Source organism: Vigna radiata, chromosome 5 (assembly GCF_000741045.1).
Source record: "Vigna radiata var. radiata cultivar VC1973A chromosome 5, Vradiata_ver6, whole genome shotgun sequence".
Taxonomy (NCBI): Eukaryota; Viridiplantae; Streptophyta; class Magnoliopsida; order Fabales; family Fabaceae; genus Vigna; species Vigna radiata.
In genome coordinates, this window is record NC_028355.1 from 30161884 (window position 1) to 30189409 (window position 27526).

The window sequence follows — 27526 nt, forward strand, 5'->3', positions numbered from 1 at the left end:
GGCTGACTTATCTCGTCTTATTATGGTTTCTACTTCAGTTTCTAGTTGTTAGAGCTTTGCTTTCCATAATAAAATTCAGTGGTCTTATCTGGTTCTATCTTTTTGTTTCTCTCTATCCTTCCTCCTTCTTTTGTTTCTTGCTATGGAGAAAGACTTCCCCAAAAAGGAAGTTATTTATTGTACGCATATCAAATATCGTTGTATTATTTAGCTGCGAAAATTGAAGGTAAGATAAGTATTATCAAGTATTATCTTCTAACCAATATATGGTAAATTGCACTCCCTCTCTTCTCTCTTTCTTGTCTCTTCCTTCTCTCTTTCTTTCGTCTCTTCCTTCTCTCTTATCTCTTTCTCTTTTTTTCGTCTCTTCCTTCTCCCTTTCTCTCTTTTGTCTCTTCCTTCTCTTTTATCACTTTTCAATATTAATCCAATTATACTGACATTACTCAACACAATCGGCGACTTACGTACTAATTACAAAATTTAACACCAGGTTTCCTTCAAAAAGTATAAATATTACCAATCTTAAATTTTCTTTTCCAACCTTGAAATTACACTACACATCTGTTAGCATTATCACTTGTTTTCTCAAAATTCACCTTCACACATACATCGCTGTCGGAACTGACGTTAAATCGTATATTTTGTATTAAGATAAATCAAGCTTGCCCCATATTTGCATTTCGTGCTAATGCTAGGAAACTAGATCACATTGAACATTTAATACTTTATTCGCATACTCAAATTTCTAAAGTAACTCAATTACACGGAATTCCAGAAAATTTCTAGAGATCCCAACAGATTAGAGCAGAGAGAACTATTATCTCCAGAGTTATGCAATATTTTAGCAACGAAACAAACCAAACGAAAATGAGCAGAACGATTAGTTTCCAAAACAATTGGGTCCTAATAACAAAAATTGTGTTAATAAACAACAAAAGTAAACATATCCCCAATCACATCAAACTAGAACTCGGCTGGTACTACAGAATCTCGATAAATACACATCAACAGGAAGAGACAACAGATGTACATGAAATATCTATGGTTTGCGAGCTGGTGGTGGTGAGCTGCTGCTGCTACTATTGCTACTGCCTCTTCCTCTCAAAGGCCTATCCATTAGTAAACATTTTTACATTAGCAAGTGGCCGAAATGAACTACCAAGATACAATTCAATACAACAACCAAAAAATTATAGAAAACATTACTATTCCAAATTATACTTTAAAGCCAACATTGCTTATCGATATCATTAAATGAAAATCTACAAATACCAAACTATTTTCACAATCCACAGTTTGCTATTAAGACATGTGCACTTGAATTAATTATCAGACCAAGGAAGATATATCTTATTGCTGAATAAATATATCAGAACGAGGAAGAGAAAATGAAAAAAATTTCCGTAAATGATTAGTGTCAATCCTATTTACACGAAGCATATCTCAGTGTTCGCTTAAGATAGCATCCATATGCCATTGGGGAAGAAGCATTGATGACAAGCAAGGTGGTAGATCAAGGCCTAAATACGGAGAAAACAATAGGCTGACAGAAATCCAAACCATATCAGTTAATCTGCTTCCATATTACCTTACATAATAACTTTTGGCCTTTCAATGGAGTAGGTGATGTTTAATTTATATGATATTTCAATGCGTCTTTTTTGAAAAACAAATCGTTAGCTACACAATTTTAAGAGGGTCACTAGCGAAAAGCATTCAATTATTTTAATCTTGCTTCCAATAGTGCATGTTACTGACAGAGACGAGGAATCAAGATATTTAACATACAACATTATATCAAATAATATAATTACCTTCTTGGGCTGCGACTCTTTGATCTCCTGGAAACCTGCCAAAGTTATGAAGGACTAAGCCAGAGACTATTCCAAGTAAAAAATAACACCATATAAACGAGAAAAGAAACATACCTTGCGTGGACTTGGTGAATCTGAGTACGATGATGACCTCCCACGCCTTATAGGTGGCCTACCTCTATCAAGGAAATAAAGTTCATGAAGTGCTCAAATATTTTCAAATTGCATTAAAAAACGCAATAAAAAAGTAACAAGAAACTTAGAAAACTTCTCGTGTATTATTTTGCAAGCAGATGTTAGTTGTAAGAATATGAAGAACATTGACAATAGTCTGTGAAATAACATTTTTCAACAAATGCAAGTCTAAGGGCCAAGTTAATTTTCATCAAAAGCATGTATGATCTATTGAAAAGATCTTCATAACAAAATACCAAGTCCAAGCATTATATTTTCCATTATCGTTAAGAATCTCATGATTTTTTACTTCAATATAAATATCCAATTACTAAAAAAGCAAACAAACTGCAAAATTTAAGGCATGATACAGGGAACAGAAAAGAATACAGTAGCTCATTTTAACAACCTGACAACTGAAACATAAAAGCATGAATGAAAAATACCTGCGAGGTGAGAAAGACCTTGACCGTGAACGTGCTGACCTACGTATTGGAGAACGAGAGCGTCTACGACCAATTGGAGACCTTCTAGGAGGACTGCGAGCACGTCTAGGTGGTGGTGATCTAGAGAAAAAACAAAATCATTTTTTAAAGGGAAAATATGTGCAGTCTACCAAAAAATGCAAAGTGATAATTGAGAGAAATAATCTACCGGCGTCGAGGAGGAGGAGGAGGTGAACGTCTCCGCCCTGGGCTTCCACGCATCCTTCTAGGTGAGACCCTACAGAAGTTATATATGAATGAGTAGACTTATAGAAACAGTTACCCAAAGTATGTGTGCAACTTTGAAAGCCAACCTTGCAGGGGACCTAATGCGTCTTGGTGGAGATGGAGAACGACCTCTTCCAGGAGACACAGGCCGCCTCCTAGGAGGGGTATCTCCTCCACGACGATAAGGAGAGTCTAATCGGCGACGAACAGGAGAATCTGCACGGCGGCGAGGAGAATCTGGTCGTCTTGGAGATCCAGCTCTTCGAGGTACAGGAGATCTCCTCCGTGGCGAGGGAGGCTTTCTTCGAGGAGCTGGAATTGACAAACTGAAGTTCAGTATTTATAAAATATGACCAATATTATAATTAGAAACCAAAAAAATGTCCAACACATCACACATATATACATTCTCTCTGACGCTTTGGCCCATCCTTGTCAACATCTGCACTAGCATTATCAGTCCTGGGGGTGTCTCTCTTTGGAGCAGCAACAGAAGCCTTTGGGGGTGGTGAAACTTTCTGCCTAGGAGGTAAAGTAAATCTTGCCTTGATGACATTGCCATCTATTTGGGCCTGCATTAAAAAATGAAGGCTTCAATTTACAAAAGTAGCAGCCAGTAGTAATCTTGATTACAGAAATCATTCCACACCAGTCACAGAAACCTACACCATCCATGAAAAATAATGCTTTTTCGGCATCCTCTCTACTCTTGAACTGCACATATCCATACCCCTTTGGAAGATTGACCTAGAAATGAGATGAAAGGAATGAAAATTCCATAACACACTAAATTGTCATAACTATATGCTGCTAAAGTAAACAAAACTTACAGTTCGATCCATTGCCAACTCCACACTTACAACCTCACCAAAGTTACCTGAAAAATAATGCACAGGGCTGGATCACTAAAAGGTCAACAAAAGTGGATATGACCACTTTAAGTTATAAAGATTACTTAAAGATTTCTTTGAATTACTAATAAGGTCACTAAAATATTTCTTATGCAATAAGAGATAAAGCCAATTTTCCTTAAAAGTTTATAATATTAATATTACAAATATTGAAGTCTCGATGATTGAAAGTAAGGTTTAATGAAGGAACATGAATAAAAATGAAACAAAAAGAGAGGTTGCACTGGGCTTAATTCATAGATGCTATTCCCATTAGACAATTGCTTACAGTCGTTGGATCTAACCAATTAGCCAAATGTGCATTACCAAATAATAGATATTCCCAAGTGTTTGGAAAACATAAGTAGACTATGTCATATTGCATTCACAATGTAAAAACACCATGAAACTAAAAGGTAGAGATAAGTAAACATGAATTGCCAATTAATAAATCTTTTCCCATGTATTCTATTATCGCAAATAGTATAGTGTACTCACAATGTAAATTTAAGATAAAACTAGAAAGTAGAAATAAGTAAATATGCATTGTCAACTAATAACTCTCTTCCCAAGTATTTGGCAACCATAAGTACCGAATAACATATTGCATTTAAAATGTAAATGTAGGATAAAAGTAGAGGGTAGAATAAATTAAACATACTGAAAATTTCCTTCAAATGACCCTCATTGACATTTCTGCTGAGCTTTTCCACATGAAGAACAAGTGATTCCCGTACAGGAGAAGGTTTCCTGAGTCCAGACACAGAAGATAAGTCCATACGCAAGAAGTTCAATTAACAAAACTGAATAAAGATGTGAACAGATTAACATTAGAAGAATCACATTAGAGAACCCAATAGAATTTAACATTATGAAGTGAAACACCAAAGTTTAAATATATTATCATTTCCATGATTTGAAGTATATGGACAAAAGGAACACTAGAGTGTTAAGGCCAGAGACAACATAAAAGTCGTCGACTTCGTTTTCCGAATACTAATTTGCACCTTGACGACTCGCTATACCGTGTTAACTTTAACGAGGAACACATCCTGACTTCATCAATATTCACAATGGCACTAGCCTTCAAATTATACGTTGAAATGATAACTGGCAATACATCCAATAACTATAACAAGTAAGATAAAAATACCTTGGGGGAGGTGAAGCTCTCTTTGATTGAGGTGGAGGAGACCGACCACGCCTAGCTGCTGCTGCTGCTGCTGCTTCAGCAGGACTGTAGGACAAAAAAAATTAAAACAGCAACACTATATCACAGCGCACAACTCATAAAACAAACAGAAAAAAAAAAAAAAAAAAAACTAAGAGACCCTTAACAAAAGGTCCACAACCCCGCAAAACAAAGAATTATACACACACACACATCGACCATAATTTAAAACATTGATCATTAATCCTCTTCCAAAAAAGTAAGACAGAATGAACAATAAACATTACCGCAAAACTCCATTAAACTCAATTTTCACATATCTTTCAATCACACAGCAAACAAATTCAACAGAGCAGGTGAATAAAAGATAACAATTAAGATCTAATAAGCAGCTAAGAGAACAGCGAATGCGTCAGACACAAATTAAAGAAAATTGAGTTCTTTCGCCGCTCGTCCGAAGGAAGAAATCAACCGTACCTTCTGCGCCTCTGCGGCGGAGGGCTGCGGCTGCGGGAGCTGCGGGAGGGAGAGGAGGAGGAGGATGAGAAAGATCTGGAGCGCGAGGGAGAGCGGGAGCGGGAGCGAGTGTGCGAGCCAGAGGAGCGAGAAGAGGAGGGGGATGAGGAGCGAGAGGAAGAGGCGGAGACTGAACCGGAGGGAGAGCGACGACCTCGCCCAGGTTTCGCCATTGTTACAGAGAGGAAGGAGGAAACCCTCTACTAAACCCTAGCTCCTCCAAACCAAGCTAAGGTGTGGATGAAATATAAAATGGGAACGAGTAAGATAGTGAACAATGAGTGTTTTACAACATGACTGTATGCCTTGGACGATGGATTTTCTAGAGTATATTATTCCAATTACGGATTTATTTTTTTATGCAAAACCTTTTTATTTCTCGAAACAACTAGTTTAATGCAGATAAAAAAACAATTAAATAACTTAAAATAAATAAAATGCTACATAAAATTATAAATAAGTAATTAGATTAACATAACTAATAATATCTTTTATAATAAAATTATATAAATTATGGAAATTACAAAAGACAATTATATATAATTTTAAAAATATAATGTTGTATTAAATTCTAAAATTATACAAAATAATTAATATATAAAATTATATTAATTGTATAGATTTATATTACGTTAAAAATTATAGAATTCAAATAATTAAATTATAGTATTATATTACGTGAGGAAATTGTATTTAATATTATATATTTTTTATAAAATTATATTAAATTATATAAAAGATTGTAGGATTGTAAAATAGTGTAAAATTATAAATTTCTATGGTTTAAGAAATAAAATTATTTAAAATATGTTATTTATATAATTCAAACTGTGAAAATATTTAAAGTATATTATTTAATAAGTTAATTTATCATTTACTGATATTAAATTTTATTTTACTTTATTTGTTTTTCTTACATAACATAATTTTAGTTAAATAATTTTACTAAATTTTATTTCTTTATTTTTTATTTATATTTTAATATAATTACAGCATTTTCCAGAATAATAAAATGTTTTTCGTATTTTTTAATAATTATAATTTTAAAATAAATATATTTTCATAAGGCTGAGATTTTAAATTATATATATATATATATATATATAAGTTTTATCGTAAATATTATTATTTTTAATATAAGTTACTATATTGGCTTAATATTAATCTTGGTTTTTAGTTTTTATTAGTTGGGTTTAAAGTGGTATTTCTATTTTTGAGTTGTTCATACTGGTTTTATGTTTTTAAAAATGGTTCAAGTTAGCTCTTTTTGTTAATAGTGTTAAAATGCTAATTATATAATGTTCATCTTAACTAATAGTGGAGGAACACAAGTTGCTACATAACCACAAGTTAGAAGATTAATACATGTAAAAGATATGAATGAGGGATTGGATTTTTTTTTTTGCAATCTAGAAGAAAAATCATCATCATATATAGTCAAGAAAAGATTATCTTCCTTCACTAATAAAAAAAATCTATGATGACTTATAATAATAGGTGAAATCTATTAGTTATAATAAATTGATCAGTAACAGTTTCATAATAAAAGTAAGACTATTTTAAGAGAACTCTCATAATAGGTTCTTGCAGTGACAAAATTGAAATTATGTTCAAAACGTGTTATGTTAAGTATAAAAAGACTTGTCATAGTAGGCCTTTATTACAATGGTTAATTCATTACTTATCATAATAAATTAGACGCGGTTCATAATAAAATTCAAAATATATTATGACCTATAGTAAACCACCTGTCATAAAAGCACCGTAATTTTAAGTTCTTCTAGATCATTTTTCATGTTTTGTTTCACGCATCTTCTTTTCACAAATTCTCTCTTTCTTAGTTCATCTCCGTTCCTCACGTTTATGATAATATCATCTGTTCTTTTCTTCACTTGTTGGTCTCCCCACATTACATCGGCGTCGTGGTCTTCCGTCGTCGTCTCCATGTATTCGTTTTCAAGATGTCTTCTTTGACTTGCATACAATCATGTATTTTCTTTTTCCTCCACTTAGGTCACAAATTTCAACCTGCTTGTTGCCATTTAATATTTGCTTCAATGTATTTGTTATTTTTACCCATTTCCCTCTTTGTATACTAATTAGATGCTTTTGGAAAAAGGGTGCTTTAGGCAAAGGGTGCTTTAGGCAGAAGTGCTACAACTGTTCCAAGTGTGGCAGAAGGGGCACGACCGTGAATACAACAACCTAGAGGAGAAGGGAAAAAGGTTCCACATTTTCCAAAGGAATAAAAGATATATCAATGAGATGAATGCAAAGAGAAAGTCAGACACACAACATCGTTTGGGTCTGAACAAGTTTGTTGATATGAGTCTTGAGGAGTTTGCGGAAACCTGCTTGAAAGAAATAGGGATGCCTCTAACATGGAGAATAGGAAGATTCAGGATTATGACGATTGTGAAAACCTTCCTGATTTTGTATATTGGAGGGAGAAGGGTGTTGTAGCCCAAGTTAGAGATCAATGAGAATGCCATAAGACTTCACCTATATTAACATAACATCGTTCAAAAATTGTTTCTACATATTACTACCATCTCCTTTCTTCAGTTTCTTCATTTCGTATACATAGTTTGTAGTTTTGAAGTAAGAATAAATGTAGCTATTGTATTTTCATAGACTTTTATCTCTTCTTCAATGTTTTCATTTTGCAACATACTGATTTATCATGTTACCACTAGTGGAAAAACGCTGATTAACGTCGATTATTTTAGGCTTTTAACGTCTATTAATCAACCGACGTCTAAACCGGTGACGTCAATAGAACGTCATAAATCCTAAACACAGACGTCTATAATGACGTCAGTTAGTGCCCATGACCGACGTCAATAAACGTCGGCACTGGTTTAAGTGGACGTCTAAAGACACTAATTAGACGTCGGACAAAACAATAACCGACGTCTAAGAGCACATAAAGACTTCGAACATGATACTGACCGACGTCTAAGAGCACATATAGACGTCGGTTTTTGCATTAACCGACGTCNAATACAGTGGTTGTGTTTTAGTGCAGTTTTGTTCCCGTCTTTGGATAGCCTAGTAGCACAATCTCCTTTTGCTAGTTTCCCCCCAAAAAAAGCTTGTGACTTTTGATTTTCTTATGGATCTTTTCAACCCAAAACCGAACTTGGGTTGTTGCTTAGTTCCATTTTCATCCTCAAGAGGAAAAAATCATGGTGAAACGATAACTAGGCAACGACGTTTTTGGGTTGAAATGATCAAAAGAAATCCACTAGACGCCGCTTTTTCCGGGAGGCAGCTAGCAAATGGAGAATGTGTTACTATGTTACCCCAAGAAAGGAACAAAACTGCACTAAAACACAACACAAAGAAAACAAATTTAATCAGTTGAACCAGAAGATATGATCGATGAAAGACTGACAAAGATTAAATGGTAACAATAAAAACCACACACCTAAGATGCAATGCCGCAAGAGAGAAAAAGGAGAGGAGGAAAACAATGACGTTATCAGAAAACAACAATGCAATGCCGCAAGAGATAAAAAGAAGAGGTGCCGCAAGCGAGAAAAAGAAGAGGTGAAGCAAGAGAAAAAGGAGAAGAGGAAGACGCGATATCAGAAACTGAATGCTGCGAAGAGTCTGCGGTTTATTTAAAATGAAATGGGGCGTCGGTTGCTACGACAACCGACGTCTATAGTCACATAGACGTCGGGTATCTAACTAATATGACGTTCAAGTTAACATTAATACTGACTTTTTGAATACCCATTAGACATCGGGTTTCAGGGGATCCGACGTCTATTCGACGTCTAGAAGCTGAACTGATTGACGTTTGATTTCCTGTCAGGGAAGTTCACGTCGGTGCCTTTCTTAGCCGACGTCTAAGTCCCTCGAGTTTTGTGAACATAATCAATTACAGGCACATAGACGTCGCTTGCCATCATCACTGACATCTACCTTGAAGAATTTTTTTTCTTCCCGCCTTCCAGACAGGCCTTAGATGTTGCCGTTTGACTAAGTGACGTCTAAGCGCCTGAAAATTAGGTGATCAGCATTAATTGCAGCCCAGTAAACGTCGGACCCCGTGAACACCGACGTCCATTCTACTTAAATTAAGGTTTTTGTTTTTTCTTATAGCGGTAAATGCGAACAAGGTTCGCATTGATAACCTTCTAGTTGTGGATGGGACAGAAAAGGTCTCTTGTATCGTGTTAGTAAGCAGCCTGTTAGTGTGAGCATAGATGCAACCAGGCTTCAATTTTACAAGTTGTAAGAATATATATATATATATATATATATATATATATATATATATATATATATATATATATTATGTAGAAAGATTATGCGAATTTGAAAATTTTGTTGTAGTAGTTAAGTTGTGAATTATTGTAACAATGAGTGTATGGTGGTCATAATTGCTCGAAGAATTTAAGGTCCGCAACTCTTGTGTGTTTAAGCACAAAACCTGTGCACATGAACATATTACTACTTAAGTATTTGTCCTTTCTCCCAAAATAATAAGGTTTATGAACTGCAATTGTGTGCTAATTTGGGTTAAGGTGCTTTAATAAAACAATGAATGGTAGTTCAACTAAGTGCCTTTGGTTTTTATTTCTTTTCTTTCTTATTTATTTTCTTTTGGATATAAGTAAAAAATTCGTTAATAAAAATATTAAGGTGTGTTTGACTGACAGCGTCAATAAAATTTGTGACACACTAAGAAAATTGAAAGAAGTCTGTAACATGTCAAGAAAATATGACGGAATTGGTAGTCAAAAACGGATTGTTGTATATAGCCAACCTAGCACACATCGTATTCAAGTTAAGCTCAATAAAAAGTTTTTAAATCTTTTAGACAATATTTGTATTGTATATGTAGGTTTAGTATAATGTAATGTTTTAAATATTATTGAATAATTTAATGTATGAATGATTTGCATGGATTATTATTTTGCTGAATTTGTTGAGATTTTCACATAAATTGAATGAATAGATAATAAAACAAGAAAAGTCTTAAAAAAAAAAAAAAACTCGTAGTTCACATTATTTGTCATAGTAGGTTGAATGTAAACAATGCCTATTATGACAAGTGATCAAAAGTTTGTCATAAACGTTGTATATATTATGATAGGTGAAAAAAAAAAGTATGTCAAAAGTAAGCAACTAAATTTCTAAAATAACTCATACCGTGTTTAAAACTAAAATTATTAAAAATAATATGTAAGTTTTCATAACAAATCACAAAAACACACCACACCAACGCCTAGCCTTGTAGAGCTACCTTGATGGGATAAACTCCTTCAAGCTATATGACTTAAGCTAAGAAGAGACTCCCAAATGAATGGTGGTTTGTAAAAGTTTGATGGTGGTAGAAATATGGTGCACATATGATGTTTTTAATGTGATGAGTTGATAGCTCCTGTAATGCTCGATCTGGGACGTCACGATTCATTCGTAAAACATTCATTTATTTTTATGAAAATAAAAATTCCAATACCATCGGAGAAATTAAATTTTTGAAACGTCGCAAGTGTTGATAGATAATTAGAATTAAATATCTTAAATAACATTGTTTAAGGAAAATACAATTCTTTAAGAAAATCCCTAAAGATAATTCTACAAGCACTCTTCTCCATTTTATGCATGTCCAGCTTCATCTGTAACAATGTCTGCCGTCGCATAACAACATGAGTTATACGATCGTCGCACAAACACAAACAAGCAAGGGTGAACTAACAAAATAAAACACAATATGAACATAACGTAATTGCACTCACCCATAAGATGAGCATCATCAAACTATAACACCATAGTAGAAAGAGTTAGTCCACTTCTCTACTCTACCTCAATCGCCTGTAGTCGCTCCTATAGACCAATCTGTACCTTCTCCATACAAATTCGTTCGAGTAGTCCTAGAATCCAGCTTAAAAACATGTAATCCTACCACACAAGGACAAGGAAAACACTATCACCCCCACACAAGGAAGGTTCAATACCCGAACGATCCTTCCTATGCACACAAGGCAAAAGGAAGCACCTATTCATAAATAAAACCAAGATTTACTGGGTAAAACAAGTAGACTTATCCTTCATTCTCATGCTCATCAATCACATACTCAAGTACACCTTAATACTCACTCATGCTACAAAACTCAACCACAAGTCAAACCTGACCTTAAACATAATCACTAATCTCATTCTTTGATTATCATCACTGTCTACAGCTCTTCCAGCTTGGTCCACGTCCATTCTTCATAAAAACGCACTTTTCCAACAAAAATACACTAGGATAATCAATTATTATAAGTGATAATCGATCATTCCCGAGAAGGTTCACATTTACACTATGATAATCGATTATCACTTAAGATAATCGATTATCTCAGTGGAAATTCAGATTCGTCACACAAGAAAGGATAATTGATTATTCTCGAAACAAAACTCAACACCATTACGCAAATAATCAATTATAGCCAATGATAATCGATTATTGTTGAATCAAAACACATCCTGGACAAAATTAAGTATTCAAAACACATATACATTAACCCTAGATCACGAGAAAACATACCCAAACGTCATGCATGTATTCATATCTCATATACCCTTACGAACACAGCCTAATACATACATTATATTACTTGAATCATCTAAAACCCATAATGAGAAAACACATCTTGGACAAAATTAAGTATTCAAAACACATATACATTAACCCTAGATCACGAGAAAACATACCCAAACATCATGCATGTATTCAAATCTCATATACCCTTACGAATAGACCTTAATACATACATTTATTACTTGAATCATCTAATACTCATCATTATGCAGATTATAACCCAAACAAACCCCATATTCTATATATGATTATCATAACATCTTTACAAGATATATTTGCATAGTAAAACCTTTAATTATCATAACTTTGTTCCCTATTAGCATCATACTTATCATGGAATTACCCAACAAAGACATACATAATACATTCATAGGAAAAACCCATCACAAATATTACAAAAACCCTATCTCCATACATACACAAACCCTTACCCAACCATTACCACACATTATCATAATCATGTACACATGCATCAAAACATCATCAAGATAATGAAGAACATATAACATACAATAAACAAATAAACAACGGTAAGCTTCCCCATACCTTAGCCAATCTTAGGGCTTTGTCTACACTCCAAAACACCACAAATCACTAAGGTTTTCTGTAGCTCTTCCTCTACTCTCACAAAAATGTCTTTTCTCTCCCTTATCTCTCTTTTTTGTTTTTTCGAATTAGGGTAACAATGTGCAGACCCTATTCATCACTCTTTTTCTTTTTATCTATTTTCCTTTTATCTCTATCTTTTTGGTTTTTAATAAAATCTATCACTTAATTTATAAAACCACAAAGATTTCTTCTCTTATTTTATCTTATCTATTATTTAAAATATCACAAACCACCAAATCTTTCAAAGATTCACCTAACCCTTTCTTTACATTCTAGATTTTATTTTTATTCTCTTTCTTTCTACACCCCCTAACTTAATATCTATACCACTTAATAAAGGTAAGAAAGCCCTTTTACCCTTAGGCCCAAAAATACAAATAAAACAAAAGTTTCCCTTAACTTTCTTTCTTTCTAGAATTGAACACACACCCATTCAATTCTAAACCACCATTCTATCAACAAGCCAACACATCACATTGGTATATCACACATACATAAATCATCAAAATAACAACATAGCAATCATGTTTTCCACTTAAGAAACAATAACATTAAATAATTAACATAACAATTATAATTCTAAAAAGAAACACCTAAACATTAAACATCAATCACCAACCAATAATACTAAAGTCTCAAAACCACTTTATTCCCTAACTAATACATTTTCTCGGGTCTTACATAATGATTGTGTGAACAATTAGAATCTAGCTTAACTTCTCTAGTTTAACTCATTAAATCTATTGATATGTTTGGGTACAAAAATATAGAATTTATAACGTAGTCAATGATTATGTAGTGTAAATAAACTTGATTGACTTACATCGAAATAAACGGTGTTATGTGTTATGCTCTAAATACATTTGTCATGCTTTAAAGTGCCATATGATTTTCGTGATGTATGATGTTATTGTTAGGAAATTATGGTATGTTAGGAGCATACTTACGTAGCCTCCTTATAATCACATTGATTGTGTCACTTGAAGGGATTAACTATGAAGAGTTGCGTCTCCAAAATCTGGTTATGATAATCTTGCCTCAGTTTCGCCCAAGACCGTCCTAGTAATGACCTTCTCTAGCCTAGCCCATCCTAGTCTTGCCACATCCACAACAATAACTACACGATGAAGAAGAAGAAAATGATTTGGGTGACTATGTTGATTATTTGGACTTTATTAGTTTATAAACATTTACTTTAAAACATTTATACTTGTATTAATGATACCATAAACATCGTAATAATGTTATGGATTTGATTTTCAATGAATTGTCTGCTTCGTTTTATGCCTACTTAGTTTTATGTTTAGGTTTAATTGTGATTGGATAGAAAATATTATCCATTATACTTGATCTGTTATCGTATTTATCAGCAAATTGTACTAATCTATCGATAATACATCATATTAATCGTCGATATTTACTGACAAATCTTGACAGTCAGTAATTACTAATGGTTAATATCCATAAATAATTACCAATAATTTAGATCTGTCAATAAATGTTTTTGACAATGTTTTTATTAAAGAATTTTTATCTGTTACTAATCTATAAAAAAAACATTAATTACTTAACGAATTTTTGTTTACCATATATACTAATTGTATATAATTCCATTTTTTAGCATAATAAGAATTATAAATCATTGACTAAATTGGTCATTAACTACGTTACGAATAAAAATATTCACCTAAAATACAAATTATAATTTATTATTAGACAAATTTCATCATATATTTATTATAGTGAATGATTAAAATTCTGATATCCTATGGTAAATTCTGTTATAAGTTCAAGTTTACCAACAAATTATTTATTTCCATGGTAAGAAATTAAAAAAAATTCTTATAATGTAAAATATTTTTAACGTTATCTTTATCATTTTTTTCAAGAAAGAATTCATCTTTTAAAAAAATAACAACACATTTTAGGTAAGATTTATTAAAAACTACAGTTTTTATTCGATATCATGTCATATATAATAAACTTTACTTTTGATTTTCTGAATTTTAATAATTTTCAATATTATATACATTTCACCATTGCAATTTACTAAATCCATAAATTAGTATTCGTATAAAAACTTTTACACTAACAGTATGTTTTTGTGAATAACAAAAGCAAACCAGCAAAATAAATTGAAAGAAATATAAAAGAGAACTATTAGTTTTCTTTATAAATATAAGTTTTTCTCTCCACTCTCTTTTCATTGTCTTCAATAAAACAAACCTTTGTTATATGTTTCCCCTTTTGCATCCAGTCAAACATATATACCATAAAATAATTATAAGAAAATTTAAAAAAGAAGTTGCGTTACCCATAAATATTGAGTTGCTTTAAAAAAAGGAACGTACCAATGACGACGCAGTCAAGAATGACCCATACGCGTGGAAGTTGATAATTTGGAACAACATAGAATGGAAAAAGACTTGTCGTAATTCGTGGCAACCCGAAAAGAAGCCATCTGCCACAGAAGCTTCATATCCAAACACCGACCTCGTTCTGTTGTCTGTAATGATAATAACATGAACGCGTTTGTATGTTTCCCACACGTAATTTCGTTTTCCATTGCATTAAGCAACCATAGCCCCAGATAAATCTATATATACTACAACTACACATGCATATTTCCAACTTCAAAACCTCTTAAACCCTTTGGTACGTACAGTAACTTCATCATGAATCACTTCAATCAGCAAGAGGCCCCTGGTAAGTTTTCATTGTATCATTCAGCATAATGTTGTTTTTCCTTTAAGTTTTTGCATAAAGCTTAAGTTGAAGATCATTCTTAATGAAATGAATGTTATTATGATGGTGCAGTATCATATCCAGCACAGGTTCAGGCCTATTCTTCAGCTCCATATGTTAGTGCCCCACCACCTATGGGATATCCTTCCAAGGATGAACCTGCAGCTGTGGGATACCCTCAGAGGGTTCCAGAGGAAACCACCAGCAGAGGAGATGGATTTTGGAAAGGATGGTAAGTTCATAGCTAAAATTATTTAAAATTCCGCATCGACTAAAGATAAACATCAATTTATGATAGAGAATGATATTTTAAACTCTTTTCTAACAACATTTTGATAATATAACATGTGTCATCATTTTATTGGTCTTTTTGAATTTATTCTAAAAAATATTTGAAACGGACCAATCACAAACTGTCATGAATACGTTGTCAAAAAAGTTATAAAAAAGAGTTCTTAAATTTTTTTTTTATTTATAATATATAAATGGATGCAAACTTTATCTTATATACCAGTTTTGTGAATTAAATTAGACTTAAAATCTAAATTTTAAGTCATGAAAATCCATTTTTTAAGTCATGAAACCTATCTTAACATTAGGGTTAAAATCCACTTTCTAATAAAAAAATTTCAACTACTTCTGTCTTCTCATGAAATCAAATATTTCTTTTAACCTCTTTTCCTTCTTTACTTGCAGTTGTGCTGCTTTATGTTGCTGCTGGATCCTGGATTGTTGCTTCTGATTCAATCATGGCACCAAATTCTTTGTCATTGCTAGTTTCCTGTATTGTATTCTTTGTAGTGTAAGAATAAGGATTTTTGTCCTCTACAGGACAAAATGTATTTCTAATCCATTTGGCGTTCTTTTATGTTGTACACTGAATTCTTTTTTTAGTTACTTTTAAAAGATTTTTTGTCAATAAGATAAAATTATTGTAAATTATTGAGTTTGAGAACGTTAAAAGGTTTTGCGTAGGGTTTCCATTACTTGGTGTTTCAATTTCAAACGCCTTTGCTGAGTAGATGGATAAGATAATAAAGAAAGAACAATTAACCGTTTAACTATTTTTGGTCAACTATGCGAATTAGAATTTTAGTATCCAACTCCTTCTATAAACATTAGTTATATATATGATTTTGATATACAAGTTTTATTTTAAATTATTTAAAATGAAAATATCGTCTTAATATAGATTTATCAAATACCTTTAATTTTACAACAACGTGGTATTGTTGATGAGAGGTCATCTTCCTAAAATTATGATACAACCTTAAAATCATGTTAGGAGATAAGGGAAAATTCTCCATGCACCCACTATAATTTGGAAATTTCAAATTGACGAAGGTGCAGGATGAAATATATGGGAATGCAGAATCATGAGAAAGTGATTGAAGACGAACGAAAAACTTGCTCTATAAATATCATTTTAGAGAAACTACACTAAAGAATAAACTGAATTTTGATTATCAAATCTCACATTATAATAAAACTATAATTGCATTTGTAAAGACCACTTTAGAAATACCTCACAACCATACAAGAATAATAGTTGTAAAAATTAACTTATTTCTACTTACATTTTTTGTAACATTCCACTTCAGGACATTCTGAATGACAAATAAAAGTAAATTAAACAACTCGTAAACAATACTTCAAATCTTATAGATATTCTTAAAGAATGACAAGATGAAGAATGGGTTGAAGATGCAAGAGTTATTGGGGTAATGGAGGAAGAAGTTGAAGAGGAGATGTCTCTGCAGGTTGAATGTAGTGTTGGAAAAGTTTGAAAATGGGAGTAGATATGAAGGTGACCATGAGGAGAGGGAGACATGAAGGAGATGAATGATGGTGATTCATTACCATGTTTTTTTTCTTGTGTTGGAAGGTGCATGAATATGGGCATTATATCTTGAAGAATGAAGATTGTGTTGTGTTTTGAGTGTGGTGGAGAAAATAGGTATGGAAGATGAAGAAATTTGTAAAAATGGTGGCTCTGAGGGGTCCAAATGAGGTGATGGTGCTGGTTATGAGATCATGAAAATGAAGATTGAAATTGATTGTTTCGATGTATTGAACTTCAATAATAGGTAAATGGGCAAAATAAAACAAGAAGGATGTGAAAAGTAAAATAAAGAACAATGAAAATGTTATCTTCGTCACCTCACACAAATTGTTCCTAACAATTGTCTGTCTTCCCACATATCTAAATTGTTGTAGAGATTTTAAAAGTAGTGCAGTTGTTTGCTGAGGTCTGCGTTCAACTGAGATGGGGGGCAGGAGGGACGTCAAGGGTGATTCCTGCTTGGATTTGGCCCCATCCAATAAGACGCCAATGCTTCTCAACACGTCGACTAAGTGCTATCTTCTCACCCTTGCTAGTGCACACAGGGGATGTAAGTTGCAACTTTGCCAAGTCATTTTTCACAGCAATTACTCTAGCCCCCGTTGACATTGATCCTATGTTCAACATTAGCATCTCTCCCTTCGCCAGCTTCGATACCTTCCCTTGTCTCTCTGACCCTTTTGTTCGCACCCCAAGAAGCCGTCTAAGCAGGAAGAAGTTTACCTGCAACACCAATACAAAATAAGGTTCAGAACAAATATAGGTCTTACCAATATCTCTATCTTAACTCATCTTTTCAATTGCCAAAATCAAACTTTATTCATAATTCATTACTGGCACCAACCACAAATGGTTAATTAAGAATTACTTGCCTCCAATTCAACAAAAACCTCAGGTAGTGATCCAACCTCTCCTAGAACTTGACCTACCAACCTATCAGCACGTGTCAGTGTGGGATCCATTGTTGTCCCAACACCNATTAGGCCTCCAGGTACAGCAAATTGAAGCTCATTTTGTTCAGCATACAANGAAACTATTCTTGAGTATATTGGTGTGCATCGGATATTTCCACTCTCATCTTTAACAACAATCCCAGGTCGAACTTCAATGAATTGATTCACCTTCAAAACACCCTGTAAAGAAAAATTTGTCAGGTGAGTCTGTCCTTAGTCTTTTAAGCCACGTTACATAAATACCAGACAAGGTTTATTTCATTCCTTGATTTCGGAATAAAAATAGCAAGTATCAAACATTATATAAATTATGCATTCCAGACATCATTACTGACTTGATGACTGGAAGTCAATAGCGCAAATCAAGCATGACATATAGGAAATTGACCATAAGACTTACCCTCAGAATGCTTCCACCAGCTACACCTCCTTTTATTTCATCAACCTCAAAACCAGGTTTATTGACATCAAATGACCGGATTACAATCATGTTAGGTGGAGAAACAAAGTTCCTCTCAGGNATTGGNATNTTCTTCACAATATACTCGCACACAACATCAATATTATACTTTAACTGTGCAGAAATGGGTACTACTGGTGCACCATCGGCAACAGTTCCCTGGTAAGTCACAAAACAAAATGGGGAAACTTTCATGTAGGCTATTGAAAAGGAATTCACTTGTGTAAAAGAAATCTATTTAAAGAAAACTCACCTGTATAAACTTTGAAATTGCTTCATGCTGATTGATTGCCACATTTTCTTGAATCAAGTCAACCTTGTTCTGAAGGATTATTATATGCTGTAGACGCATAATTTCCACAGCAGCTAAGTGCTCAGAGGTTTGTGGTTGTGGGCAGCTTTCATTAGCAGCTATGAGTAATAAAGCTCCATCCATGATTGCTGCTCCATTAAGCATAGTAGCCATGAGAATATCATGTCCCTACGGAAATTGGTAAAGTAAAAACAAATATCACATACATGTAAAAACAAACTAAAATATATATTAAATGATTTAGCCATTTGATTGGAGACCTGTCCTTACATTGCTTATAGATAACCAAGAGTAAAAGAAAAAAATATATATGACGAAATCTTAGGTGCTCTTTGCAGCACCTTTAGTTACTAGGTTAGTGAGCTGATTAAGGTGATATGAATAAGAGAATGAAACCTTAATAACCAAGGATATATTTAGATTTGAAAAATAATTCAGAAAGGGAACAAACCAGAAATCTTGAATGCCCCCAATACAACAGTTTTCTATCAACAAATGACAGCACTAGTTTTGTCCCACTACGTAAGATCAGTCACATAGATCGCACTATGTCGTTGGACTCGGTTAGAAACCAAAATTCTCAAGGATACTATTCACCATGAGATCCTTTCATTAATGCCCTTGGTCTCCCCATACCTCTTTCCACATGGCTAAAAAAAAGAATGCAACATGATCTATTCTCATAAACAATACTTCTAATAACAAAAAATTGTCATTTTCCCTTGATGAGTCATACTAATATATCCCCTTCTTGTGGCCACATTCATATTTCTTCGATAAACACAATTTTTCAATATTCTGAGCCAGTACCTATTATGCTCCTTGAGCATCACATTTATCTAACTATGTAAGATTGAATGTGTACTATATCCCTTTTATAGCAGTACTAGAGTAACTACATACAGTAATGACTAACTAAAATGGGCGAATACATCTATTCGAGCAAGAGATCTCTATTGCTCATTAAGAGCACCTAAGAATTAATCATTTTGTGTGTATATTCATACATCATGCACATACACACGATATCTCATATATTCCTTCTATTTAAGGACAGAAAATATGCTAAGGAGAGATGATATATACAAGTAAAATGTCTCAATATTATATCTTACCAAATGTGCAGGTATATCCAATATCGTAGCTAAAATAAAATCTAATGGAAAATAAGCATTATGCAGTCCTAAATAATAATGTAAGTCCAGGACTTTACCGGACAATCCACAAATGAAACATGTCTCAGCAATTTCATCTTGCTGTTTTCAAACCCCGGCACATCACACATAGGACTATCTTCTTTCCCACTTCCATAAGCCCTGTAAAAAACAAATAATCAGCTCACCAAAAGTTAAAATAACCTGATATCATAATGGCTAATGGAAAAATAAGCACCCACTTGTAGCACATAGGCCTTGGACACCGTTCATCTTCACACTTGTATATTTTTGCATTTGCATAGCCAAGCTTGATTGTGATGTTACGCTCCAACTCATTTTTGAAACGCACAGTCTGCACAACATTCATGGAAACAATAGGTCAATAGTTTAAATATCTAAACATAAGCGGTACGTGTTAATAATAAAACATGGCATCTTTACGTGTAATCCTGCTTTTTAAAACAGAAGAACAGAAAAAAAACAAAAGCAAACAATCCCATAATGCTAGCAATTTTGGGTCATATATATATATATATAACAAATCATTAAATGTATTAGAACTATAAACAAATCATTCATATATTAACAACAAGATCAAGGACTATAAATTTTATGATCCCAAACTAAAGATATCTTTGAGACGTGAACAACCATATTCTTTGAGAATATTGAGTTTGGAGGGAAGAATAAGGTTAAAGGAAGAATCGGTGAAAATGAACGGATTCATAAAGTTGCTTATGATGAAGTAAGTTCAGAACTTCTAGCAAGTTCAGAATCTCTATAAGAACAAACTTGTTAGAAAGCTAACTGAAACATTTTATTCATTCATCACACTTACAAGGTTTTGGTATTCTATATATATAGAATACCACGGTGGACATAATACAACCCCAACTCTTAAGTTGGGTACACACACAAAACAATATAAACTTAATACATTCCAACAAAACTCAAGATCCTAAAAAACCTGTGCTTCATGAGGAGTATAAATCTATGCAAGATAGGGAACTTGTCCCATTACCAAAAGGTATGAAATCCATTGGTAGTAAATGAATATTTAAGACCAAAAGGGATTCTAATGGTAATACAGAGAGGTATAAAGTTCGTCTTGTGGCAAAAGGGCTATACTCAAAAGGAAAGAGTTTGTTGTTGATGACATATCTAAAGGATTCAGCATGAAGGATAGTAAATTTGGGGATTCTCCGATTGCTAAGGGAGACAGGTTCAATAATCAATGCCCAAAATGAAATTTAGAAATTCAAGAAATGCAGAAGATTCCCTATGTTTCAGCGGAAGGGAATTTGATGTATGCCTAAGTATGTTCCAATCCAGATATAGCTTACATAGTTGGAGTTTTAGGCAGATATTTAAGCGATTCATGAATGGATCATTGGAAAGCAATCAATAAAGTTATGAAGATTTGTTTTTCAAGAGAATAAAGGTTTATAAGGTCATACCAATTAGAGATCATTAAGTATTCTGACACAATTTTACAAGATGCCAAGATAGTTTAAGATCTACTTCAGGTTACATTTTCATGCTAGTTGCTCTGTGGTTTCTTGGCCCAATACTAAGCAAACCCCTATGGCTTTATCCACTATGATTGTAGAATTTGTAGCATCCTGAGGTATCAAATCAAGGTATATGACTGAATTTTGTTACAGGGCTGCATATTATGAAAGGAATTGAAAGACCACTTAGATCATACTATGACAACAAATCAGTTATTAAAGAAAGGGTACAAAGTAGATGAATTTTCATAGAACACTTAAGGACAAACTCCTTGGTATATCCTCTTAATAAGGCTTTTACGCCCAAGGTCTTTCATGAGTATATTGCTCATATGGGTGTTTCACAATTTGAGGAATCTTTGGTTAAGTGAGATTTAGTGAATTTTGTGTATGTGTTCTATGTTTGATTTTCATGTATACATACATTCTTATGGACATTTCTAGTTTAATAAATATATGGTTTATTATTAAGAAATTACACTTTGTATACTAAGGTTATTGTATTTATCTCATCGAGATAAAGTAAGGACCAATTAAAAATAAACGTGTACACATCACCTTCACATAATTTTCATGTGACATATTTCATGATCAATCCATGTCATTTGATTTTGTCAGCATTAGTGATCATTGTCAGGGTTGATTGTGATTGGTGCAATGAAAACTAATTTTGTTCTACATGCAGATATAATCAAAGAACAAGATCTTTTAAATATGCTCAAAGCATATAATTATAATTTTGAGCTCATAAACTCTAACACATTTGCAAGGCTTTATATGGATATATATATATATATATATATATATATATATATATATATATATATATATAACAAATCACTTAATGTATTAGGGCCATTGTATTTTATCAGCCAATTATAAAGTGATCTAATTAAGTAAACATGACTAAGGACATATATGTCATGGAAGGATTATTGTATAGAAATCATAAGCAATTTTCAATTTGTTGAGGGGTCAAATTGAAATATTGAGACTTAAGAAAAGTAAACAAAAGAGATTACATAAAGGGATCATGATCCTCATTTGTAAGACATTGGTATCATGCTTGTTTCTTTCTCTTCATCCCCATCAGATAAGAAAAAAGGAAACCTAAAGTGTTCTACAAAGAGAAGATCAAAAACTAACTTACGTGGTTCATTAATTTTTCTCAATGTATAATTCTTTAGATACGTTTCCGCTTTTCTATTGTAAAGAGAATTGGGAACTGCTCATGTTAAGGGTTTATTGCTCATTAATTATTAATATGTGATTCATAGTTCTAACACAGCCCCTAGAAAGAGATAACCACTTCCAATCAGGAGAATCCAGTTCAGGCTTTCAAATACAAATAGAATTTATCCATAACAAACTATAGTATACGTACGAAAGAAACCCACTAGCCAGGTTTTACAGGCTGCATGTACCCATGTACTCACGTTGACTAAATAAAAGTCACCAACGATAACCATATAAGATGACGACTACATACTCTTCTTAGACCGCTACTCCACAACAAAAGAAGTGTATTGGGACAAACCTAGGTCTCACATAAAAATACAATAAATAAAAAAAAAAAATATATATATATATATATATATATATATATATATATATATATTTCGTGGGAAGGAGAAAAGGGGACAATTTTCACCTTATAAGACAATTTTGTAAAATTGAATTAGACCTAAACCATCTTGTAAAAGACTAAATATTTCGTGGGAAGGGGGAAAGGGGGCAATTTTCACCTTATAAGACAATTTTGTAAAATTGAATTAGACCTAAACCATCTTGTAAAAGACTAACCTAAATATATTTAAAGGGTCACTCACTATGGCATACACGTACCAAGCCCATCAATACTAGACATGAGAGTGTATCGGGAAAACCTAAAGTCTAAAGATAATGTCCATATAAAATATATAAATGTGGCAATACTCACTTTATAAACCAGTTTTGTGGTGTTCAATTAAACCTAAATCACTTTGTAAGAAAGAGAAACATTCCAAGACAAAGGAATACCTGGACACCTGATATTGCTTTCACAACTGTTGACTTGCCATGTGCCACATGACCAATAGTGCCTGTCAGGANGCAATTCTATACATCAATATCAACAGTCACAGATGGAAAGAGAAGCTTACCACAACTTATCTTGTACAGTTTAATTTTCATGTGGCATCAGCTTAAAGATTTCTACACTGCCAACGAATTAGAAATCACCCCATGTATTACTTTGAATACATTTTTAACAAAAGTGAACAGTTTTAATATATATGGTAATCTATGATTGGATAATATTAACAACTTGCACTCAATCAGTGCATTTTAATTACATTATATGTGCTAAATCACAAAACTGTGCGAAAATATTACCAATATTAATGGTAGCTTGCCGAGATATGACTTCTGGAGAAAGTGGATGCAACTTTGTCACATCCAACTTACTCAGGTCTTGCTCCATCAAACCCTTCCGCGACATTTTGGCAGCTAAACTATCTGCATGTGTATATAACACGGGACAACATAAAACCTGCATCAGAATCTATCATGTTTGTGCATCTTGAAATGTATATGTATACATTCGACAGAATCTAATCATCTACTGTCTTATCCTACCACGGGCAGGGGTAAAATATGTATAGTTCACGCAGATTTATTATTGTCTGATAAATAAAATTAAATATTACACGTGTGTCCAAAATAATATTGTTGTACGCTTTTCGTTTCTAACATATCAAAATGGTGCACAGAATAGATTTGTAGCATTTATGAATATATTGTTCAACCTTCAGTTCAGGCACCAAATCCCAACAAGCACAGTTTTTTTGCACACAAATTCTTTTTTGCAAGAAACTTGAGTAGATTGCGGAATTGGGAATTAGCTTAAAGATGAATTTACTGATAAAAATACTTTAAGTCTTTTCAAACAAGACAAGAATCAACATAATTTTCCTTTTGCATGATTTCAATTTCCAAAAGCAATTAACACATAGGCAACAACATAATGGATCACCATCATGATTATCAAACTTGCGTCCTAACTAGTAAACTCGTTCCAGTTTAGTTTACGTTCCCACACCCATTATCCGAGCTGACTCAAAAGCAAACTCATGGTAGGCTCGCTGTGAACTCGGTGAGCTCGGCGAAACTCCCGAGCTTGCAATCGAGTAGGAGAGTCCATAGGGGTTTTCTTTTTAACCCAAAAGAACGCCATTGATTGTCGTTTCTTGTGCGAAAATATAAAAGCTCACCGCAATTTCGTTCTTCTCCCACAACTCGCTGCTCTGGTCTCTAATCGCCACGTGTCGTTCTCTTCTCCAGTCACCCCAAACTCCTCGTCGTTTCGCTGCGTGGTGGTACGTCGTGCTCTCTTGTTGCGGTTCTCTCAGCTCGCGAATTTTTCTGTTTGCAGTTCTCCGAAAATGGAAGCTCCGACAACACTTGCTTCGTCTTGGAATTTATGATTCGAGCTCGAAAGAGACTGACTAGGTTTTCCTTGGCGCTCAAGGACATGTGATCCTGTTTGTCTTGGGCTTGGAAATGATGGTCGGCTTTTAATATGGGTCATAACTATTTAATGTATAATTAGAAGATATTCTTCTTACACCTCCATAAATGCTAACTGCACGCTCGTAATAACATTCAGAAATTAATTTTTTAGTCATTGGTAATTTGTTTTCTTATTTATATTTATTTTATTTTATTTACATTTATTTTTTTACAAGTATCTTAACAATTCATTTTTTAGTCATTTTCTTTTTTTGTTTCTATTTATTTCATTTTCACATGTGCGTAGAAAGTATTTTTCTCTTTTAGTAATTTTTTATTTTTAAAATCGATTTGTCCTAAAAATGTAAATATATTTTTATAATATTTTTTCATTTCTTAATTTTGTCCTTTTATAACTTTTAATTATTTGGCCATATAATAAATTATTAAAAATAAATTATATTTAAATTATTAATTTTTTATATTAATTTTTATTTTTAATTTTATTTTTTTATGATTTCTAATTATTTTGATCATTTAATAAAATTAAAATTAAAAACATATATTATACTTTTATTTCTTAAAATAATATTATTTAAAAAGACAATACATATTTATTAAAATATTGGTTTTACTTTTAATTTTATCTTTTTATAATTTTTAATTACTTCATCATTTAATAAAATAAAAATTTGGAAAAATGTATTTTATTTCTTTTTTTCAAATAATATTATTTTTAAAATAATATATATTTATTAACCATACAAATTGTTTATATTATTATATAAAAGCATGTTTTCTAGAGTTATTTAGTTAATCAATTTAATCCAAGATAATTTTAAAAATTAATTGATTTATAAAATAAATAAACATTTTCTTCTTTTAATATATGTTGTAAGAGCATAAAAAAAATAATGTTATAAAATTGATTTAAAACAGTGAAACTCAATTATTTTAATAATAAAATTTTAAAGTATAAATAAAATTTTATAAACGAATTTTATTATCCTAAATTGATTAATCTCTTTACAAACACTTTTCTCTTGAGCTCTTTCTTATCTTTAAGTTTTTTCTGATTGGTTTCTCAAATAGATTAATCCTTGAGGCGAGTTCTTCATTTCCATCTGATTGGTTTCTCAAATAAAATAAGTTAATTTTATGTCCCTTTTCATAATTTATGCATTTTTTGTTATGTGAATTGTTCTAGTTTGCATGTGGGTTCTATAGGAATGGAGAGTTTTTCCATAAATAGTGACTATATGTCATCCTCTCGTTTGAAAGGTTTTTTACCATTTGTCTCCCTCCTATTAAAGAGGAATTCTCCTTACTCTACAAGCTAACCAAGTAGCTTTTTTAGGAGTTTATGCCCATTTAGGGACACCCTTAGCTTATAAATAGAAGTATTTTCCTTATTTGTATTCACCTTTGAAATAAAGTATTGTTATGCTGCCAATTTTACGTCATACTATTCTTATTAAGTCATCCTAAGCTAGAACAATCCAAGTGACCTCCTCTAGCCACTTTCCTCCAGGAGTTTCCCCAACCTCTCTTAGAGCATCACAAAAATCACCTCCATCATAAAATTGTGAGCTTAACTCCCTTGTCCATCAAAGCTTCCGCACCATATCATCCTTCACCCACCTTTTCTTCTAATTTTGGCCTATCCTAACTAGGAGATTGTCATCAATTACATAAATAACAAACATCATCCCTATTAACACCTTCAACCATTTTTCCAACATAAAAACAAATTTATCTAAATTCATATTTTTATCCTTTCACCATCCCTTTCTCCCATCTTCAGCATAATTTCATCTCTTTTTTTATTCTTAGACTTTTTTCAATTCCTTGTTCACTATACCATTGGAAATAATTATAATTAACCAATTCTTCACTCCCTCTCTTTTCAACAAGAAAACAAAATCTCACTTCAAACCAACAACACTTTTGGCTTTTATTAAAAAAAACTGTGAATTTTGTTTCCACGGAACTTACTTTAAACTTAAGACAACTACAAAATTATTTTCCCTTATTCTTAGAGGTTCTAGTAATTCCCAAAATTGTATTGTCATCACAGTATCAAATGGGTTTTACACCTAACCTCCTCGTCCCACCATCACGACACATTATCATTTTGCATCCCTTAACCCTTACATATGCAAGATAAACAAGAATGAGATGAGACATATCTCAACTGAGCAATCAAGAACAGGGAAGACAACATCTTCTTTCAAAGTCTGCACCTTTAAATGTATGGGAAAAGAATATGATTCAGGATGTGGAAGATTTGATTGATGAAATGGAGAGGGATTCTGTGGGTGTTGATGAGCATTCACTTCTGGGAATTGTGGAGATGTATGTTTGTGAGGGGGATATTGATAAAGTGTATCATCTGCTGAAGAAGTTTCAGAGAATTTGTTTTATGGAGGAAAGGACTTGACAGTACGTTTCTGAAATCTAATCTCCTTTCTCACTGTTGACAGAAAGAACACGAGATATGTATTGGAAGTTGATAAGTTACTTCATGAGTCACGAGATTGCACAATTATTGCATCTTTTGT

The 27526-nt window shown here is 32.7% G+C and overlaps 3 protein-coding genes across 4 annotated transcripts; 1 reads left to right on the top strand and 2 right to left on the bottom strand.

The window, feature by feature from the left end:
- Positions 1-712: 712 nt before the first annotated feature.
- Positions 713-5558, bottom strand: LOC106759686 (serine/arginine-rich splicing factor SR45). Its single transcript, XM_014642982.2, has 12 exons — positions 5243-5558; positions 4748-4831; positions 4256-4344; positions 3535-3581; positions 3371-3451; positions 3111-3276; positions 2791-3016; positions 2646-2714; positions 2438-2557; positions 1932-1995; positions 1818-1852; positions 713-1112 (listed from the first exon to the last, which is right to left on the bottom strand). Exons 1-12 carry the CDS (start codon positions 5452-5454, stop codon positions 1043-1045), a joined length of 1263 nt encoding a protein of 420 aa, XP_014498468.1. The 5' UTR covers positions 5455-5558; the 3' UTR covers positions 713-1042.
- A 9481-nt stretch (positions 5559-15039) lies between these two features.
- Positions 15040-16181, top strand: LOC106761602 (cysteine-rich and transmembrane domain-containing protein WIH1). The gene is made up of 3 exons (XM_014645170.2): positions 15040-15200; positions 15312-15471; positions 15936-16181. The coding sequence occupies exons 1-3, from the start codon at positions 15170-15172 to the stop codon at positions 15979-15981; spliced, it is 237 nt and encodes a 78-aa protein (XP_014500656.1). The 5' UTR covers positions 15040-15169; the 3' UTR covers positions 15982-16181.
- A 1175-nt stretch (positions 16182-17356) lies between these two features.
- On the bottom strand, positions 17357-24979 carry LOC106762259 (eukaryotic translation initiation factor 2 subunit 3, X-linked-like). 2 transcript variants are annotated; one of them, XM_014646055.2, is made up of 9 exons: positions 24728-24979; positions 23850-23972; positions 23496-23557; positions 20205-20317; positions 20022-20124; positions 18749-18976; positions 18436-18654; positions 17955-18215; positions 17357-17805 (listed from the first exon to the last, which is right to left on the bottom strand). In XM_014646055.2, the coding sequence occupies exons 2-9, from the start codon at positions 23953-23955 to the stop codon at positions 17497-17499; spliced, it is 1401 nt and encodes a 466-aa protein (XP_014501541.1). In that variant the 5' UTR covers positions 23956-23972; positions 24728-24979; the 3' UTR covers positions 17357-17496. The 2 variants fall into 2 exon arrangements, with proteins under 2 accessions (XP_014501541.1, XP_014501543.1); XM_014646057.2 differs by having other exon boundaries at positions 23850-24006; positions 24728-24934.
- Positions 24980-27526: the final 2547 nt, after the last annotated feature.

Bases quoted from the DNA above. Each gene is read 5' to 3' on its own strand.
- LOC106759686 (XM_014642982.2), bottom strand. From the start codon at position 5,454: ATGGCGAAACCTGGGCGAGGTCGTCGCTCTCCCTCCGGTTCAGTCTCC. The intron at 4,832-5,242 runs GTACGGTTGATT...TTTGTCCTACAG, and splicing joins CCGCCGCAGAGGCGCAGAAG to TCCTGCTGAAGCAGCAGCAG. The intron at 3,017-3,110 runs GTATATATGTGT...TGTCAATTCCAG, and splicing joins GCCAAAGCGTCAGAGAGAAT to CTCCTCGAAGAAAGCCTCCC.
- LOC106761602 (XM_014645170.2), top strand. From the start codon at position 15,170: ATGAATCACTTCAATCAGCAAGAGGCCCCTG. The intron at 15,201-15,311 runs GTAAGTTTTCAT...ATGATGGTGCAG, and splicing joins CAATCAGCAAGAGGCCCCTG to TATCATATCCAGCACAGGTT. The intron at 15,472-15,935 runs GTAAGTTCATAG...CTTTACTTGCAG, and splicing joins GATGGATTTTGGAAAGGATG to TTGTGCTGCTTTATGTTGCT.